This window comes from Malus domestica, chromosome 16 (genome assembly GCF_042453785.1).
Source record: "Malus domestica chromosome 16, GDT2T_hap1".
Classification (NCBI taxonomy): Eukaryota; Viridiplantae; Streptophyta; class Magnoliopsida; order Rosales; family Rosaceae; genus Malus; species Malus domestica.
This window is the reverse complement of record NC_091676.1, coordinates 1,742,007-1,761,713: the sequence shown is the minus strand read 5'-3', so window position 1 is coordinate 1,761,713 and position 19,707 is coordinate 1,742,007. Positions and strand designations below refer to the sequence as shown.

The following is a 19,707-nucleotide window of genomic DNA, read 5'->3' as shown; positions in this document are numbered from 1 at the left end:
GTTTTATCTCGCAATTTAACTCTAGTCGCTTCTATTTAAGGAGGGTAGGAGCCCAAATTATACATATCCTTTAACATTCTTCTCTTATAATTTCTGAGTAGCACCCATCAAAACTGCTCATAAACATGGTTTTGCATGGTAAAATTGGGACTGAAATAGAAATTAAGGCACCAGCTGACAAGTTGTACAACATGTTCAAGAGCGCCCACCTCATCCCAAACATCTCTAATACCCATATCAAAGGAGTTGATGTGCATGAAGGAGATTGGGAAACACACGGCTCTGTTAAGATTTGGAAATATGAACTAGGTACCGCTACTTAATTCAATTTTCCTGTTTAATTATTCACTTTATATGTATGTATACCTTAACAGATGTGCTCAAATCATCATACGTTCATAGCATGAGTTTCAATGTTTACAGCTTTTTCGCAGAAATTCTGATTTGTTGTAGCAAAAACAAGGTCGAGATAGAACAATCGTAGAAATCATGTATTTACCATATATGACCTCTTATATATATTTCAATGCTTCCTTCAATTTTTGTTCTAGACAATGAGAGTCATATACAGTAAATACATGTTTCGTAAATAAGTCATATTGCCCCCTTTTTCCTACGGTGGAAACAAGATCCTAATAAGAGAGGGTGAGAAAGTTTATATATTTTGTTGTTATGAAATTAACCATGAATGCATGCATGCATATATATAGGGGATCATGTCGGGATATTCAAGGAACAGGTGGAGCTAGACGATGAGAACAAGGCTGCAACTCTGAAAGGATTGGAAGGAGAAGTGTTCAAGTATTATAAGAGCTTCAAGGGTGTCTATAAATTCACTCAAAAAGATGAAGGCACCTGCATTGCCAACCTGTGGATCGAATACGAGAAACTGAATGAGAATGTTGAAGCTCCAGATAGATATGTCGGTTTGATGGTTAAACTCGTCCAGGATCTTGACGCTCACCTTCTGGGAGCATAAATTAATTAATTAATGAATAAAAACCATACGTCATATGCAACGGTTGGAAAGAGCTTTTGCTGGTCTTGTTAAAAAGGGTTCAATTATATGTAATCATGCATGCATATGTTCATCAATGCGTACCTACTTAAATAAAATGCTTTTCTTAATTAGGTTTGTGTGTATTGTAAAAGATGTACGAAGGATGTCATATATGACATTGTGATGTAATAGATTATGGTTGTCGATCGCATCTATAAAATAAAATGTGGTGTACTCTACAATATTTGTCCAATATTTTTTTTCAACTTACTTATAAGTCCATGCAAAATTTCTCCTCCCATTAATGTGAGATTCATTCTTAATACGCCTCCTCATGTGTGGAAATTTTTTAAGCCTAACAGGTGGGCAACACAAATGGGTGACATGGAGCGCACGTAGTCTTTTGGCTTCACACATGGGTATGAAGAAAGTTAAGGTGACACCATAAAACCAATTGGCAATATGAAAAGTAGCCCAACTTACTTATAAGTTCATGCAAGGTCATGATGAGTCGATTTTATACTATATATTATTCCCTATTCTTGGTATATTTTGGTTATTATTTTAGTGACATTTTGATGCTTTGCTCTATGTTTTTATTGTAGGACATGTGAACTTGTTTTAAGCATAAAGTAATCAAACGGTAGAATTTTTTAGTGATTCCAATTGGAGCGGGTTCGTGAGTCTGTCAAGAAGATTGTACCAAATTTCATAATTTTATCGCCAAAATGGTCCTTGAGATTTGCATAACTCATCACTTTGGTCCCTGAGATTCCAAATCGATAAAAGTGGTCCCTGCGATTGGCCACCATCCATCATTTTGGTCATTCCGTTAAAAACTCCGTTAAGTGTTCCGGAGCTCTTGGTCGGAAGTTTGGGCAATTTTCAAAGTTTCGTAACTCAATCGTTTCTTAACCAAATTTGACCCATAATATATCAAAATGAAGATAGGAAAGTGTAGAATAAGATTACAGCTATTTAGAAGCCCAATGGTTGCCGAAGATTGCCGGAAAATAGCCTCAAAGTTGATTGGTCAAAGTGAAACTTGAAAACTCACCGGAAACTGGGCAAACTTCAAAACGTTCATAACTTCTTCAATACTCAGAAATCAAGTGATTCAAAAATGAAAATCATACTTCTTGACAAGACAAAGAGAATGGTACCTTTTTTAATTGCTAAATCGCCGTGGTTTGGCCGGAAAACAGCTCGAAAGTGGCTGTCTTGGTCTCGAGTTAGCCACTTTCAAGCCGTTTTACGGCCAAACCACGGCGATTTAGCTGTCTAAAAAGGTACCATTCTCTTCGTCTCATATAAATACCTTCATGTATTTAACATGATATGTACCTTTTTCTCTAAGATCAGAACACAATTATATGTTAATCATAATCCAGCAATATTAGAAGGATCGCAATAACTAAACCCTGATTCACAAGCGAACAACTAACCCATAAGTGAAAACTATATATTGATATAATGGATAATTAGAACAAAATATGTTGGTAAAGAATCGAGGTGTGCCGCAATAATTCAACAATCTCATGTTATTTCAGTCTTCAAAAAATAAAAATTACTAATATAAATTTAGAAAACTGACAAAAATAACTTCAATTTTCATTTTTGTGAAAACTTAAAACAAATTATTTATCAAACGCTCCCTTTATTGTTCCTTGGTCAATATAGAGACCACTTTCTTGTGAATACATAGGGGACGAAGTTCGAGTATTCAAGGAAAAAGTGTAGTCAAACAACGAGAACAAATCCATAACACTGAATGGACTGGAAGGAGATGTCTTCCAGTATTACAAGAGCTTCAAGCCGGTCTATCAATTCACTCAAAAGAATGAAGGCAACATTGCAAAATTGTCGACTGAATATGAGAAACTGACTGAGGATGTTGCAGTCCGGACAAATACGTCGGTTTGATGGTTAACATCGTCAAGGATCTTGATGCTCACTTTATCAAGGCATGATAAATTAAGGAAAGGAAAAGAATGCAATGGTGAAACAGTGTGACGTCCATCGTTAGTATATAATATTTGTGTTAATAATGCGTGCCTTTTGCTTGATTACAAGTAATTAAAATGCTTTGCTTTGTAAGTTGCCTTGTAACAAATGTACGTGAAGGGATATCATATGTGAGATTGTAATGTATGAACTATGGTATGCAAAATAAAAGGTGTAGTGCACCGTCTCCACTTTGTTGCTCATCGTCATATAAAATCGCCTTAATCAAATACATAGTACTTTTTTTTAAAGAAACAATAGTATTTTTAGTTGTTGTTAAACAATGGAGATACATATGATCATGGAAGAAATAAAATGCAAAATAATAAATCGAGGTTGAGAGACCCAAACAGTATCAAGAAAAAAAATATAGCATTAATTAATATCTTATTTAACAACCCTTTTGATGAAAATCGATTTGTAATTAGTTATTTTTTAGCAATACAAGCGAAAAAGAAGACCACAATATGATGATATCCAAGAAGTTCCTTCGCCAAACAACAAAGACAACCATTTTTGCGAGCCTTAAAAAAAACCAATAAAAGAAGGTAATTTTATTTAGGGGCTTTTAGATCCAGGTCCAAAAACATAGAGTGTTTTTAGGAGTGACTCCGGTTATTTAATTATATGTTTTTATTTCTTTTATACTCCTTTTATATTTTCTAAAAATATTAAAAATCAATTAAAATCTTTTAATATTATGCATTTTTCAACTCCAAAATATCTAATTAATATCTTATAAACAAAAAAAATTAATATACTAACATAAATCTATCTGCAAAACATTCTACCCTAAATCAAGTAGCAAATATATGAATGTATATTATACCTATAAGTGAGATATGAAACCTAACTAAAAGGTAGAAAAAAAATATAATATACCTACAAGCAAGACACATTAATATGTGACATGTTAACTATGAAAAAGAATCTGTCATATAGGTAGATAAATACAATTAACCTATGATATAGGTTGATTATAAAAATTAAAAAAAATCTATAAATGGGTTAAAGCAGGAAGAAGAACAAGAAATAAAAAAAAATAATAATAATAATCAAAGAGATAATTAGGAAGAAATTTGATTTTTACAATAAGTTTTTTCTTTTAAGAGATAATTATTGATAATTAAATAATTAAATTTAAAGAATTGGATTTATTTTAATAAATTGGACTATTCTTACTATTGGCTCAAAAAATTGGAGTTATATCAAGTTTCCCCTTTTATTTACATTCTAAAAATTTAATTGCACTTCAAATTTTCTATATTTGAAAGATAATACGTGTGCGCAATTAGAATGCCAAAGAATATTCATGTGTCCAGATGTTGCATGCAAAACAGAAAAACCTTTTTTTGAAGGGAATTGTTAGTAGCATTCCAAAAATCTTATTCTACACTCCAAACTTTCTATATTAAGAAAGAAAAATACACTTGTGAAGAGTGTACAATGAGACTTTTAAAGTGCCAATAACACTCCTCTTTCTGAATTAGGCATCAATGATCTAGCTTTGATCGATTACAAAAGAAGTATTAGGAATTCCACATATTTATTTATGGGTCCCAATTTAATTGAAGTTTTCTGAATCGTTGAATTATTGATGTCTCATTATCAAGTTCGCTGTTGTGATTAAATTTGGTAGGTGTAGTCATAAAACCTCCCATGTGAAAGATGAAGATCCACAAAGATCCGCAGACTCGTCATTTTCTTCAAGTGATCAGATCATATCCACCACAACTGCCTCCATAACTAAAACATGCTATTTGTGTAGGACTTTGTGGGTTGTGGCTCTATATAAACATTAAGCAACACTTAAATAATAATTTAATCGTTAACAAATACATATAATTTATAAAATTTAGTCTAAAAAATTAGCTTCTCTAACATTACTCATTTATAAATTGTTAAATTTTATTTAATGACTAAAATGAGTATTTGAAGTTAAATGTTAAATTTTTTTTTATTTTTTCAAATGATGAGTCAAATTTCCTTTTTATTATATATTGTGGGACCTACTGTTACAAAAATTGTGTAAATTGGTTGGGAGGGGTACGTGATTGGTGTATTGTGGGGGATTTGGATCCTCTCTGAGGTAATTGGTCAGGATCCTCCTGATCGATGTATGTGGACCGTTGAATTTTTATCCAACGACTATAATTATTATAAATTTAGAGGGTCCCCCTATTTATAACCGTTAGATAAAAATCCAACGGCCCACAAATACTGGTCAGGAAGATCCCGACCAATTGTCTCATAGAGGATCCAAATCCTATTGTGGGAGCCATTTATTAAATAATCAAATTAATGGATTTGACGTTATTGGGTTATGCTATCAGAAAACACCTGGGATGTTGGACCCCAATTCCACCTCTAATAAAATTCATCTGTTAAAAGCATGGAAGAAAATATCGATAATATCGGCGAAATATCGCCGATATTATCGGTTTTTCAGGTAATGGATATTTAAATAGGTATCCAAATGGTTTTCGGCAAAATATCGCGATATTATCGATAATATCGATAATATCGCGATATTTTTTTAACCGTGCTACTCGGAGAAGAACGCCGGAGCTTCTACAGCTCCGGTCGACCACAAACAAGGGTTCTAGACCCCGATCTAGGTATCAAATAAAAGCACGAGACGAGAGGAGTGCGTTTATACCTTCCATTTGCCGTGAAACGACCCGTGGTGGTCGGAAAACCTCTCGATACCCACGGTCTCGCCGGAGATGGGTGCGCCTATTCCCGGGCTGATTCCGTGCTAAATCCTTGGTAAAAAGGACAGAATAACCTCAATAATCACATCCAAGCAACAAACCAACACGGAAAGAGAGGTTCGAGGCTTACCTAACCATAACCCATGAAGAACTCGCCGGAGGTTCTTGGGGTTTCGTCGAGTTGCGCAGTGACGGGAGAGAGAGAAAGAGAGAGAGAGAGACGACGGCGTGTAGAAGGTGATGACGATGCCGTCGACGGAGTACCACGAAGGGTGTGCGTGGGTGCTCTCGGGTGTGGGTCAAAGGGTGAAAGAGTGAGGGTCTTCGAGAGAGGGAGAGTGAGTGCAGAGAAGAAAGAAGGAGAAAGAGGTCACGGGGTGGGGAGAGAGAGAGATACGTGAGGGTGCTAGGGTGCTGCCATGTGGTAGCTTGAGAGAATTTGGAAATCAAGATGAATGGTCCAGATTTGGTTAAGATAGGGGACTAAAACGATAATTTCATAATTATTTGGGGAACCACGAAAATATATAAAAATTTGGGGTTGGGTTGTTACAGTGTGTCTGTGCGTGTGTGTGTAGAAGTGGGGTGCACTTTGAAGTGTGTGTGTGTAGAAGTGGGGTGTGTGTGTGTTATCCGAGAGAAGAAAAAAAAAATCCAAACCTGCTTTCAAAATATCCGGGCTATGTGTCAGTCTGTGTGTGTTATCTGAGAGAAAAAAAAATGCAATATATAAAGTGTAAAATATTGTACTAATTCATTATATATAATAATTGTGGTGTCTTTAAACTTTTTTCATTAATTACTATATATTTTTTACACTCACAATGTTTGCCAGCTCGCTATATAATCAATTTAAATCAGTTAAATCCATCATGCAATGCATTTCCTTCCAATTTTTTGTGATAAACTAATAGATAATTGACTAAATAAACATCTTGCAAAGTTTCAATTAAAATTTCTAAGTTTTTCTTACAATTTCCGTGGTTTCCATGTAATTTTTATCGATATCGATATCGATATTTTACCGATATTTCCATCGATATTTCCGTGTTTTCAGACTACCGATATTTCCGATATTACCGATATTTAATACCTTGGTTAAAAGAAACTTGCTGTCTTGTTTTTCTTTTTCCTGTTTTTGGAAAAGGGATCATTTGATCATTTTCATCTAATTCTCATTATCAAATAATTTAGATCTTTAAAATTTGATTAAACTGTTAAAAATACGGACTAATTCTAAAAGTTATAATAACTTTAACTGTTAGATCAAATTTCAAAAGCTCGGATTATTTGATGAGGAGGATTAGGTAGAACAGATCCGAAAATGATCCCTTTCCCTTTTTTGAAGAGAGTTTTAACGAAAAGCCCGCGATATTGTTCATTTTAACGAAAAACCATATTTTTACACTAAAAAGTCAAACCTAGTACTATTCACTTTACCCTTTATCCTTATCGTTAAAACTCAAAGTTTTCAAGCTATTTTCATTAGTTTTCTTTTTTTTGAATGATGTTGTCTTGTTTTTTCTATTTGATACTTTTAATATATATCTCCTTTAAAAAATAATCTTAGACGAACTTTAATATTAATTACTAATTAAAGAAAATAGAATTTTAACGAAAAACTTTCGGTACTGTTCACTTTAAGGAAAAATCATATATTTACACTAAAATATCAATCATGGTACTATTCACCCTCATATGTTTTTTTTTATTTTTTTTAATTTATTTTTAATTTATTTTTTTATAAATAAAATAGAGAATTGGTGGATATTATTAGCATGGTGTAGGATGTAAAGGGTTTACTCTCAAACCTGAAGACGAAGAGTCTTTTGCTCTCAGGGTCCCCCTCGCCCCTAGCGAACACTTGGAGTAGGATTCTCTACCTTCTAGTACCATTTCATTCTCTCTCCTCCTCTTACACTTTTCTTTTTTGTCTTTTTGTCTATATAATAAATTTAAAACAAGATGTTGACGCGGTAACCATTTAAATATGAGAGGAGGGATGGAAAGAGAGATTAGGAGGGGAGATAATCTTATATCTTCAAGAATAAAGGCTGGAAGAAGAGCAAGCTATAGCCTTGTTGTTTAGTTCCGACTTGGACTGTCTTTAGTCTTTTGAGCAACTTCTATAATTGAGCGTAATAGCATTTTTATGTTATAGTGTGAATAAGTTTAATCTATTGGCATGTTTATCCTTACATGCAACCGCGGAGTCAAAATTTTCATATGGGTGGGCTATAATTTCATGCTTATACACATGGAATCCAAAAAAGTTTTTTTTTTTTTTTTTGGATTCTACAATACAATGCATAATTCAATACATGAAGGCTAAGAATTAGATAAAGTGGGAATGAATAAAACAAAATTTTCAAAGTGAAAACAACTTAAAATATTAATTTGTTTTCTTTTTCATTTTGTTTGTTTTTTCGTTTGTACAATATTTTTCTTTTCACAGTTTACTTATTATTGTTCTCTGTCAGATTATTACTGACACAAAAAAAAAAAATGAAGAACAATGCTTGGCTACTCAAAAATGAGTAAGAACTCCCACTCAAAATTTTTCATGTTCGAATCACTGAAGTTTGTGCTTATGAACAGAACTGTTCATATTATGAATCACACTGTGGAGATCATTTCTGCAAAAATTGAATTAAAATTAAGGTCATTTAGTCAATTTATTCTAGTAAATACATAAATGGTTTTTAATTTTTTCACCAATTTCTTTCCTTTGTTTTTTCACAGTTCAACTACTAAACGACCTTAGTCTAATTGATTTTTTGTAGAGACAATTTTTATAAAGTGATTTCTAATATGAACTGCTCTATTATAAACATGAAGTTCTATGAATTGGCAACAAATAGGTTTGAGTAGGAACTCTTACTCATCCTTTGAGTAGCCAAATATTGTTAAAAAATGAAATAGTTGCTAATTAATGAACCGTTAAATTTTCTGGTTTAACAAAGAGATTATTTTCTTGTGAAACCATAGGCGACGAAGTCAGGTATTCAAGGAAAATTAAACGATGCGGACAAGTCCATAACTATGAGGGCACGTTTACGCGCTTGGAATTGGAATGAACAATAATCGGATTATGAACAAATCAAAGTGAACGGGCAACGGAAAGATAATGGATTAGTCAAGGAAATTCATTGATGATTAAATTTCTGCTTCATCAGTCTTCAGCAGTTAGGAGAAGGGAGAGCCAACCCAAGAGACGAAATCATCAGATTGTGAGCAAATTTTGCAATTTCACGGGAAACTACATTTGCTGCCCGACATCGCCAACCCTTTTGATGAAAATTTCTGTGTCATTATTTTGGCAGGAAGACACTAAGACCTAGTTTGGGAGTGAGGTGCTTAAAAAAAAAGCACCCATGAAAAAAAGCTGTGAGGGTTTTAGGTGTTTGGTAAACTGAAAAAAAAAGGCTTATTTTAGAAGCTGCTGTGAGAATAAGCTGAAATCAAAAGAAAAAGCTGAAGCTGCTATTTGTAGCTTTGGAAAACTGGTTTTTTTTCAAAGCACACGGAGGTACAGTGCTTCTTTAATGAAAAGATCCACTATCAGACTGCTTTTTTTTCCAAAAGCACTTTTACAAAAAAGTTTACCAAACACTCAGCTGATTTATTTCACAGCCGCTTATTCTCACAGCACAGCCGCTTATTCTCACAGCAGCTTTTTTTCAAAGCACAGCAATACCAAACCAGCCCTAAGCTAGTGTAAAAGGGAAAAAAAACTATCCAAGAAGTTCCTTCACAATACCACAACCGAAAAAAATCCTGTGAAAAGATGCTGCATCCAGAAAAGAAAAACTTTCTGAAATTAGGCATCAATGATTCAGCTTTGATTGATTCCAAATAAGTAACATGAACTCCACATTATTTGTTTGTGTCATAATTTTATTTTGATGACAATACAACCTCTTTTTTTTCTCTCTCTCTAGGTTACAAGTATGTCAAGATAATATAAACCATTGATTTCTATTAGCTCTAAAGAACCCTTAATTTTATCACTATATATACAATATATACACACATTTCCTCGTGCCAAATCCAAACAAACGCCTCAATATCGTACAATCATTCACTCCAATAATGCTATGGAGGTAAAGTTGATCAATCATTGATCCTCTTGTACATATACGTGTTGAAATCTATCATCAAGTTTGCTGGTTTTTGTGGTATTTTTCGTGATCACTTGGGTCTCTTTGATGCTTTAATACAAGATTTTTTTGGCATTGTTACTGCTTTGGAAGTGAAACTTAAAGCTATTATTCATGTTATTTTTATTGCTTTCGAAAGGTTTTGGCAGCATTCTCTTTGAAATGAGTGTAATTCTTGTTTGGCAATGCACCATAGTTTATCGGTTGATTTGACAAATTACTATACCATTCTCTCTTCCATGCATGTTCAGTTTTCTCACGTTAATCGGGAAGGAAATCATGTAACAAATTGTTTAGCAAACTATTATGTTGATCATGTTAGTTTTCATTATTTGTGTGATTCTTATCCGTCATGTGCAGTTATGACTTTTGCTCATAATCTTTCGGTGTTTCCAAATTCTTGTTTCTCTTAGGAGTTGTCTTAATTGATTGTTGTTTCAAATAGTTTTCTACTTCTTGTTAGGGCTAGGCTTCATGTCCCCTCTAACTTATTATCTATATATTTTTTTCTTCTTCAATGTATTCAAAATAATGTCTTGTTCCATGATAATAATGCGGAATGAAATTGACATTTCTTCTTTTAATTAAAAAAAAAAGAAAAAAGAAAAAAGAAAAAAGTTTTATTCTGGTAGGTGTAGTGGTGATAAAATTTTACGTGAAAGATCCACTGTCACATTGTTATCATTTAACTGTTTAAGTGATCGGATAATATCCACATACTGCCTCCGTAACTATAACATGGCTTTATATAAGAAGTGGAAACCTATAGGTTTGTATACGTCTCCTACAATTCCCCAGACTTACACTATCGTTATTCACATATTATAAAGAACAAATAAAATAAAATGGCTGTGAGTGGAGCTGGTACTTGCAAGCTGGAGACTATGGAGGCTGAGGTAGAGATCAAAGCCAACGCTGATAAGCTGTACAAATTCATCAGCAACCAGCACTATGACTTCCCCATAGCAGCCTCTGATAAAATACACGATGTTGCAGTACATGAAGGTGACTGGGAAACTTCTGGCTCTGTCAAACTCTGGAAATACACCATAGGTAATATTTAAATTACAAGATGACGCTAAATGTTTAAATTACAAGAAATGATTCAACAAAAAAAGAAATACAAAAAATGTAAAAGAATCTCTGGAGATCGTCCCTCTCCCGGGTGCCGAATTTTGTTCTGTCGTAGCTTTATACAGCCTCCGCTGTGTAAAAGATAGTGAAATGAACCCCTTTTGGGGTGAATGAAGCAGCTTACTCCGCAAACTTGTGGAGCTGGTAGTGAGACTGTGAGATTGCATGAAGGAGCAAGCAAATTACAACCAAACATTGTTAAGGTTATACTTATGACTAACAATTTTTTTTTAATACCACAGACTAACCTGCTGCAAAATAATTAGGCATGCTAACTTGAAACCTAGCAAGCTAGGGGTTTGCGTTACCTCATATGTATGTACTTTTAGAATTAAAACTGACAAGACCTCCATGCACCATAGGGTTTACATTACCACACGATGAATATTTAAAGGATCGGATCATGGATAGCTGTATAATTGTACTCTTCCATGTGACGTGTAGATGGAAATGTCGAGACTTACAAGGAAAAGGTGGAAATAGATGAAGCAAACAAGCGGGTGAGTCTTACAGGTTTGGAAGGATCACATGTGCTGGACAATTACAAAAGCTACAAGATCATTTTCCAGGTCACTCCAAATAGTGAAGGAGGTTCTGTGAAAATTACTTTAGAATATAAAAAACTCAACGAGAACGATCCGCCTCCACAGAAGTACCTCAGCTTTCTATTCAATGTCATTAAAGATGTTGATGCACATCTTATCAAGGAATAAGCGCCAAGCACAAGATTTATGCATACATACGATATGGAACATTGAGTAATATAACTATCTTCAAGAATAAAGGCCTGAGAGCTGAGCAAGCTAGTTAGCACTGTTGCTTATTTCGGTTTCCGATTTGGTTTGTCTTTAATTCTATGAGCAAGAATGAATTGAGTGTGCCTAATATTTTCCAACACCCCCAGTCAAACTCATGGCGGTATACGACATGGGTTTGCAAACAAGCAGATGTGGACTGGCTCCGTTAGGGGGACAGACAGACAGGCAGACAGGCAGACAGGCTCCGCAACGCGGACAGACAGGCAGGCTCCGCAACGCGGACAGACAGACAGGCAGGCAGGCTCCGCAACGCGGACAGACAGACAGGCAGGTGGATATAGATTCACATGGCAGAGGGCAGACATATTTCGTTTGAGCATGGACCTTGTCACTAAACGGACGAGATTCCAATAGCCCAACGGCAACAAACAAGCAGACGAAAACCTCAACAATAATCACTCGAGTAATCAACAATCCAAGCACTCGAACAATCGTTGTGGGTACAATAGCAGACGACCATAGTCATTCTCCAAAACAATCAACAAGACCAACGGCAAGCCCAACTTCTAATACTTTTGCATTTCTTTTTCTTTTTTTTCTTTTTTCCTTTTCCTCAAACATCACTTTTTTTTTCTTTTTCTTACTTTTTATTCTGCTTCCTTTTTTCCAATGGTTTTCTCCAGAACGCGTAAACCAAGCGCGAGTTCTGGTCAACGAACAATGGGAACGGCAAGCAAGCAGTGGGTGCAGGCGACAAGCGGGTCGGGTGCGGAGATTCAAGCAGGCTCATGGGTACGGATCAACTGCATGTATTTGCAGCAAGTTGGTGTGGCTTTATCAAATCCCGTCTGCACGGCGCGCAAGCAGGCGAGCGATGTGGGTTTACAGCAGGTGGTGGTAAGACAACGGGGTTGTAGGCGGGACATGGTGGCACTGGGTGCAGGCATGGCGGGTTGGCGCGGTGATGTCCTGATGGTAGGAGCACGCTGGTGATGTGGGGTTCGTGGCGGCGATTCCAAGTTTAGCAGAGGACGATGACATGACGCAGCAAACTGATTCAATTTTTTTTTTTTTTTAAACATATAACAAAACCCTAACTACTACTAGACAGACAAACCAACAAAACATACCATGACGAACTGATACGCAGTGGACAAACAGATGAACAAATTGATATCCATCCAAAACAGATTAAATTCCGAGGAATCAAACCCGCTCTGATACCAAGTTGAATATCAGAGTGCACATACCACAATGAACAAACAAACGGATTACAAAACTAGAAATATTATTGATATCAAACATAGAATGCCGAGACGGCTACAAAAACCCTAGAGACTACATTGTGACTAACTTGTTAATCATACAAGCTACAAAACACCATATATATAGAGAACTAACATAACCCTAATAAGCAAGAAAACGAAACCCTAATACTAACGGGCTAAGCCCAGAAAACCAAACATTAAAGTAAACCTAATATTTTCCAACAATATTATTATAATGCTGATGTTGTAAACAAGTTCAATCTATTGGCATGCTTATATTTTTTCGAGAAAAACTTAGTTTTTTAATTAAAGTCTCAACCTTGTGCTGATAAAAGAGCTTTTAGCAAAAACACTTAAGAGCAGAAACATCCCGGAAATCTCTACGAGCATATTTTGTAGTAGTTGTTGATTTTGTTTTCTTGGTAGGTTTTGAATAAATCACGAATTATTCCAATTTCAGCTTTCTTTGTTGCAATTGGAATAAGGTTGAATTAAAGCATGTCAATTAAGTAATTATCTCCTTGAAGAAATCAACATCCAATTTTTATTTAACCAAACTTAAAAATGTCAGAGTCTTAATTTAATTAGGAATGTGATTGTGTAAATCCTTATGGAATTGTATAATATCTTTTACGTAGTGTCCTATTTTAGATGGATTACTTGAAAGACAAGGATTTTCCCTAACTCCTATGAATTACTTGAAAGACAAAAATTTTCCCTTTTTACTACTATAAATAGCACAATAGGGTGAAATAATATACACATCAAAATTTCACCGATTATCTCTTCTCTTTCTTGCCGCCCCCTCTCTCTCCCTCTGTAATTAACAGGCGTACAACAAAATACAAGTTGGCAGCTAAAAACACAGACCGTACCAAAACCTATGGCTAATTCCTCTGCGATTATCTTTTCGTTGATTTTCGTGGCCGCTCTGGTCATCTCCGTTGATGCAGGCGGCGATCATGGGGTGAGCTGGGTTCCAGTGAGACCTCGCTGCGAGGGTTCTGTAGCAGAGTGCATGGATGATCGTGATGATGAGTTTGGCATGGACTCGGAGATTAGCAGACGCATCTTGGCCACCTCACGAAACATAAGCTATGAAGCGCTGCAGAGAAACACTGTTCCTTGCTCTCAGAGAGGTGCTTCCTCCAACAACTGCAAGCCGGGTGCTCAGAATCAGAGCAACCCCTACAACCACGGATGCAGTGCCAATGCTCGTTGCCGGAGTTGATCAACGCGGCGTAGCATGTTTTTCAATATTTAGTCACTTTCATTTAATAGAACATGTTGTTAATTGTAATGAAACTTTATATTATGCTTTATCTTCTGTTTCAATCCCAACTTCAATACGAAAACAAACAAAAAAATCCCAACTTCAACACCTTCACAAAAAATTTCTAATAAGTTTCCATTAGAAATTTTGAAATTTCTTGATCAACTTGGTTATATTCTTTTACTTCAGAATCAATCCTCATATGAGAATCCGAGTGTAGCCAAGTTTGAATCCCCCTTCTCTTAGTTTGAATCACTGAATGTGGTCTAATGTTGGATTAGACTAGACTATCGCTAAAATATAAAAAAGGAAAGCTATCTTAATAACTTTGTGTGTATTTTTTTCGTATTCTCATGCCTAGATTAACCAGAATCGACCCGTCAACGGCTATCTTTATATTTCAATTTCAGACTTAGAGTCTGCATTAGAAAATATTCTAAATCATGATTTTCATGCGTTTACTCACATTACAATAATTACTTAAAAAATGAAGAATTAGATTTTACTTTCATTTGATGAGTACGAATTAGTATTAGATTTTTTATTCCAAAATTTGAATATGAATTAGTATTGGATTAAAAAATTGAGTGGGTGCTATCAAATTTTTTATTCTCCAATATTTGGTAAATACTGGAGTATTCCGTAATTGGAATTTAATTCCGCTCTATTATTTCGATTACCTTTACATAAACGTGATGCAATTCCTCCAAAATTGGGTATTAACGCTCAACATTGTAAGGTTAATAAACTTAGTTAAATTACTTTAGATTGATTAAAATTAATGAACTCGATGAAGTAAGTGGTTACCTCCCAAAACTGAGCTACATCCATTGAAAAGATCTGCATGCAGAAAAGGAAAACTTTCTGAAATTAGGCATCAATGATTCAGCTTTGGTTGATTCCAAAAGAGTAACCGGAACTCCACATTATTGTTTGCATCTAGTTTTATTTTGGAAGCCAGTACAGCCTCTCTTTTTTGTGTTTAGGTTGCACGTAAGTCAAGATAATATAAACCACTGTTTCGAATAACTCGAAAGAACCCTTAATTTATCACTAGTTAAGATAATATGAACCTAACTTAGTATTATCCCTATATAATATACAAACACACACACTTCCGCATGCCAAATCAAAAGATCTTAAGGAAAATTAATGAAAATGACTTGAAAACTTTGAGTTTTAACAATAAGGACAAAATAAAGAATAAAGTGAATAGTACTAAGATTGACTTTTTAATGTAAAAATGTAATTTTTTATTAAAATGAATAATACCAGTAATTTTTCATTAAAATTCCCAAGATCTTAACGCATAATTAATATCATACAATCATTCACTCTAGTAAATTAATATCATACAATCATTCACTCTAATAATACTATGGAGGTAATGTTGATCAATCATTGTTCTCACGTGTTGATATATGTCTCATCAAGTTTGCGCGTGCTCTTAAGTTTGGTAGGTGTAATTAGGGGTGGTTCGGGTCGGGATCCCGAACCGAAACTCCTTTCCCGAATCCCAAACCAAAACATTTCAGGATGGGCTTTTATATCCCGAAACCGAACCGAATATGTGCATTTCCCGAAATTCGGGATTCCCGAAAGTGTTTCGGGATTTTCGGGATACTTCGGGATTGGGCCTTGAAGCCCAAAATGTTGGGCTTTTAAGATTGCAGCCAGCCACTGCCCCCAAAAAAAAAAAAAATTAAGGTTACACAGCCACTGCCCAGCCCACCTGTTTCAATTTCACCACAATATGAATATCACAATACCACATGTTTCAATTTTCATACAAAGGAAGCAACTAACAAGTTAAGCTTAAGTTCACAATTGTATTTGTCTACCAAACTATTTAATTAAAAGTGCATGCAACCAAAATGAAATAAGTTAAGTTTTACAAACCAAGCTTCCAAATTGGGAACATGTGCCGCATATAAATGTGAACAAAGAACCCTCACCAATAGACTTAAACACATTATCCATAATTATGAAAGTACCTATAAGTTGAGTCCTCGTCCGCTTTGATGCTCCCAATAGTATCGTATACCTTCACATACAAATCAAACTCTTATGATTTAGTGCCACTTCAAACCAGCATCAAATCGTTATTTTGAGAAAACTTCAAAATAAAAATTCTGTTTGCAACAAAAAGAAAACTATTGAAAACAGATAGTTAAGAAATCAAAGTAACAACTGTGCTTTAAACTGGTTGTACATTAATACCATTCTATAATCCATAGCAATCATAACAGAAATAATACTAAAGCGATAACTGTTTATTTGCATCACTCTCCGAAACACATGTGATCATTTGAAATTCATTCTGGCAAAGCGGGCAGAGGTTTGTAATGGTAGCCCAATTGTCAATGCATGAGAAACAGAACCTGAAAACCCCAAGATGAACCCATGTCATAAAATAAAATTCCTCTCTCTCTCTCTCTCTCTCACACACACAAAACCACACTAAAGCACATACCAATGCTGGCAGCAATCGAGAACACCCCTGTCGATTATTGCATTCATGCATATCCACTACTAGAAATTATAATTTTGCCGACAAATTATAAACCGACAAAGCAAAATTTTGTCGGCACAAGAGTCCTTTCTCGACGAAATTTTTAATTTGTCGGCTGAATACTCACACTAGAACCAATTTACAATGCCAATCTTAGCCGAGAAAATTGAAACGTTAGCCGACGATCATTTTGTAGGCGTAAATTCGATACCCTGACAAATTTTGTTTTGACGGGTAAACTTTGGCGGGAACTTTTCCCACTATATTGAAATATTAGCCGATGATGTGAGGCAACAAAGTATTTCATCGGCAAATTGATTAGAGAGGCAATAAAGTATGTCATTGGTAAGGTATTAATAACTCTACGTGAGAGGTTTTCACCAGTGCACCTATCCATTTTTTTCCGGGGAACACAATCAAAGCTCTTGGCAACTATTTATGCTGTCATTCTCTCTTGTTTCTCTATATGAACGGGAGCATAGATAAAGAGATATCTAGCATTTCATATTTCTGGATTGTAGTTTTATGCCATCAATAATCTATATTGACAATTTGATTTCATAATATGTGAGTGTTTGAAAAAGTTCTTCCTATCAATTCTAACTCCAAACTACTTTCTAGCAACATATAACTTGGTTTAGGCTATGATCAATTATTAGCAATTACAATTGTAAATTTGAATACAGTTGTATGTAATCATCCATTCTAATTCGACAAGCATGCCAAGTTTTCTAAAAACATAACATATGATTATAAGAACAAACTTATAAATTTCCCGTGGCAATCCAAACCTAATTTGTCGGTTCACATCTGCCAATTGCATGATCTCCCTCCCATATTTTGTCTAATCCTATTTTGCCGCCTCATGATCTCCCTCCCATAATATTTCTATTATTCCAATTGTCAGTTCACATCCCTCAATTGTCGGTTCACATCCCCCAATTGCCTGATCTCCCTCCCATTGCATGCTATTCCTATTTTGTCGCCTCATGATCTCCCTCCCAATTGCATGCTAATCCCAATTGCTCATGACTTCCCTCCCACATTCTTCGCTCACGCCATCCGATTTCAGTTTGATAAGAATTCTTATTTATCTTCTAACAATTTGGCGGGGTCTTTCCCGCTCAGAAACAATTTTGACGATTTCTATCCCTAGGTTTACGATTCTTGCACTCTTAACTGATTATCATCCACGCCCCTATTATCTGTCTCCCTTCTCTAACAATTTTTGGTTACTTTTTTGGCGAAAGATATAAACATACCTTGTTACACTTTAATAAAAAATGAAAACTAACGAAAAATCATTTAAAATATCATGTAATATTTTGGCGGGGATCTTCCCGCTCAGAGATAATGTATGTGAATCAAATAAATGAACGATTTATCATGAATCTGTTACTTGGTACCAACACCCACTACTGCAATATACCTTATCAGTGGCGAAGCAAAAACCGACAAGAAACCCAATTTCTATCGGAAATTTAGAAAAAAATCTGACATAAAACAATGTAATGTCGGATTGGAATAGCGACACTAATGCTGGCGTCACAAAAGGGCTTCAGTTTAAAATATTTACAATGAATGAGCTCGATCTTCAATTTAAAATATTTACACTTGTGGATACCACAAATTCTTATGTTATACTTAATGAAAGTATAAATAAACTAAGTGTTAGTGAATTTATCATTTTCATGGGATACACATTCTACGAAACTAATTTCAACAATCCAACCGTCAAACTTGTTTATATATGTTTCGAGATCGCATACACCAAAAATTACAAAAAACAAATATTCAGAGATCATGTAAGGAGACAAAACCTTTTGACGGCTATAAACGAAAAATCACGATTTAACGGTTATTTTAACTCCAATTTTGATGATTTTTTACAGCTACACTCCTTGATCCTATATGAATACAATGAATGAGCTCGATCTTCAATTTAAAATATTTACACTTGTGGATACCACAAATTCTTATGTTATACTTAATGAAAGTATAAATAAACTCTAAGTGTTAGTGAATCTATCATTTTCATGGGATACACATTCTACGAAACTAATTTCAACGATCTAACCGTCAAACTTGTTTATATATGTTTCGAGATCGCATATGCCAAAAATTGCAAAAAACAAACATTCAGAGATCATGTAAGGAGACAAAACTTTTTGACGGCTATAAACGAAAAATCACGATTTAATGGTTATTTTAACTCCAATTTTGATGATTTTTTACAACTACACTCCTTGATCCTATATGAATACAATGAATGAGCTCGATCTTCAATTTAAAATATTTACACTTGTGGATACCACAAATTCTTATGTTATACTTAATGAAAGTATAAATAAACTCTAAGTGTTAGTGAATCTATCATTTTCATGGGATACACATTCTACGAAACTAATTTCAACGATCCAACCGTCAAACTTGTTTATATATGTTTCGAGATCGCATACGCCAAAAATTGCAAAAAACAAACATTCAGAGATCATGTAAGGAGACAAAATTTTTTGATGGCTATAAACGAAAAATCACGATTTAACGGTTATTTTAACTCCAATTTTGATGATTTTTTACAGCTACACTCCTTGATCCTATATCAATACAATGAATGAGCTCGATCTTCAATTTAAAATATTTACACTTGTGGATACCACAAATTCTTATGTTATACTTAATGAAAGTATAAATAAACTCTAAGTGTTAGTGAATCTATCATTTTCATAGGATACGCATTATACGAAACTAGTTTCAACGATCCAACCGTCAAACTTGTTTATATATGTTTCGAGATCGTATACGCCAAAAATTGCAAAAAAAAAACCTTCAGAGATCATGTAAGGAGACAAAACGTTCTGACGGTTATAAACGAAAAATCATG

General features: G+C 34.7%; 3 protein-coding genes and 3 long non-coding RNA genes across 6 annotated transcripts; 3 read left to right on the top strand and 3 right to left on the bottom strand.

Annotated features, from left to right (window-relative positions):
* LOC114822146 (MLP-like protein 328) lies at positions 1–1,253 on the top strand. Its single transcript, XM_029096299.2, has 2 exons — positions 1–309; positions 711–1,253. Exons 1-2 carry the CDS (start codon positions 126–128, stop codon positions 977–979), a joined length of 453 nt encoding a protein of 150 aa, XP_028952132.1. The 5' UTR covers positions 1–125; the 3' UTR covers positions 980–1,253.
* Positions 1,254–4,531: 3,278 nt separating this feature from the next.
* LOC103402578 (uncharacterized) lies at positions 4,532–6,102 on the bottom strand. Its single transcript, XR_524083.4, has 3 exons — positions 5,849–6,102; positions 5,664–5,769; positions 4,532–4,791 (listed from the first exon to the last, which is right to left on the bottom strand). It is a non-coding gene; the product is annotated as an uncharacterized lncRNA (long non-coding RNA).
* Positions 6,103–10,527: 4,425 nt separating this feature from the next.
* Positions 10,528–11,458, bottom strand: LOC139193183 (uncharacterized). Its single transcript, XR_011577590.1, has 2 exons — positions 11,261–11,458; positions 10,528–11,165 (listed from the first exon to the last, which is right to left on the bottom strand). It is a non-coding gene; the product is annotated as an uncharacterized lncRNA (long non-coding RNA).
* Positions 10,641–11,897, top strand: LOC114822034 (MLP-like protein 329). Its single transcript, XM_029095931.2, has 2 exons — positions 10,641–10,931; positions 11,457–11,897. Exons 1-2 carry the CDS (start codon positions 10,724–10,726, stop codon positions 11,723–11,725), a joined length of 477 nt encoding a protein of 158 aa, XP_028951764.1. The 5' UTR covers positions 10,641–10,723; the 3' UTR covers positions 11,726–11,897.
* Positions 11,898–13,921: 2,024 nt separating this feature from the next.
* LOC103416593 (rapid alkalinization factor-like) lies at positions 13,922–14,373 on the top strand. The gene has a single exon (XM_070816173.1). The coding sequence runs from the start codon at positions 13,922–13,924 to the stop codon at positions 14,267–14,269; it is 348 nt and encodes a 115-aa protein (XP_070672274.1). The 3' UTR covers positions 14,270–14,373.
* Positions 14,374–15,840: 1,467 nt separating this feature from the next.
* On the bottom strand, positions 15,841–16,356 carry LOC139193181 (uncharacterized). Its single transcript, XR_011577584.1, has 2 exons — positions 16,306–16,356; positions 15,841–15,991 (listed from the first exon to the last, which is right to left on the bottom strand). It is a non-coding gene; the product is annotated as an uncharacterized lncRNA (long non-coding RNA).
* Between the last annotated feature and the right edge of the window lie 3,351 nt (positions 16,357–19,707).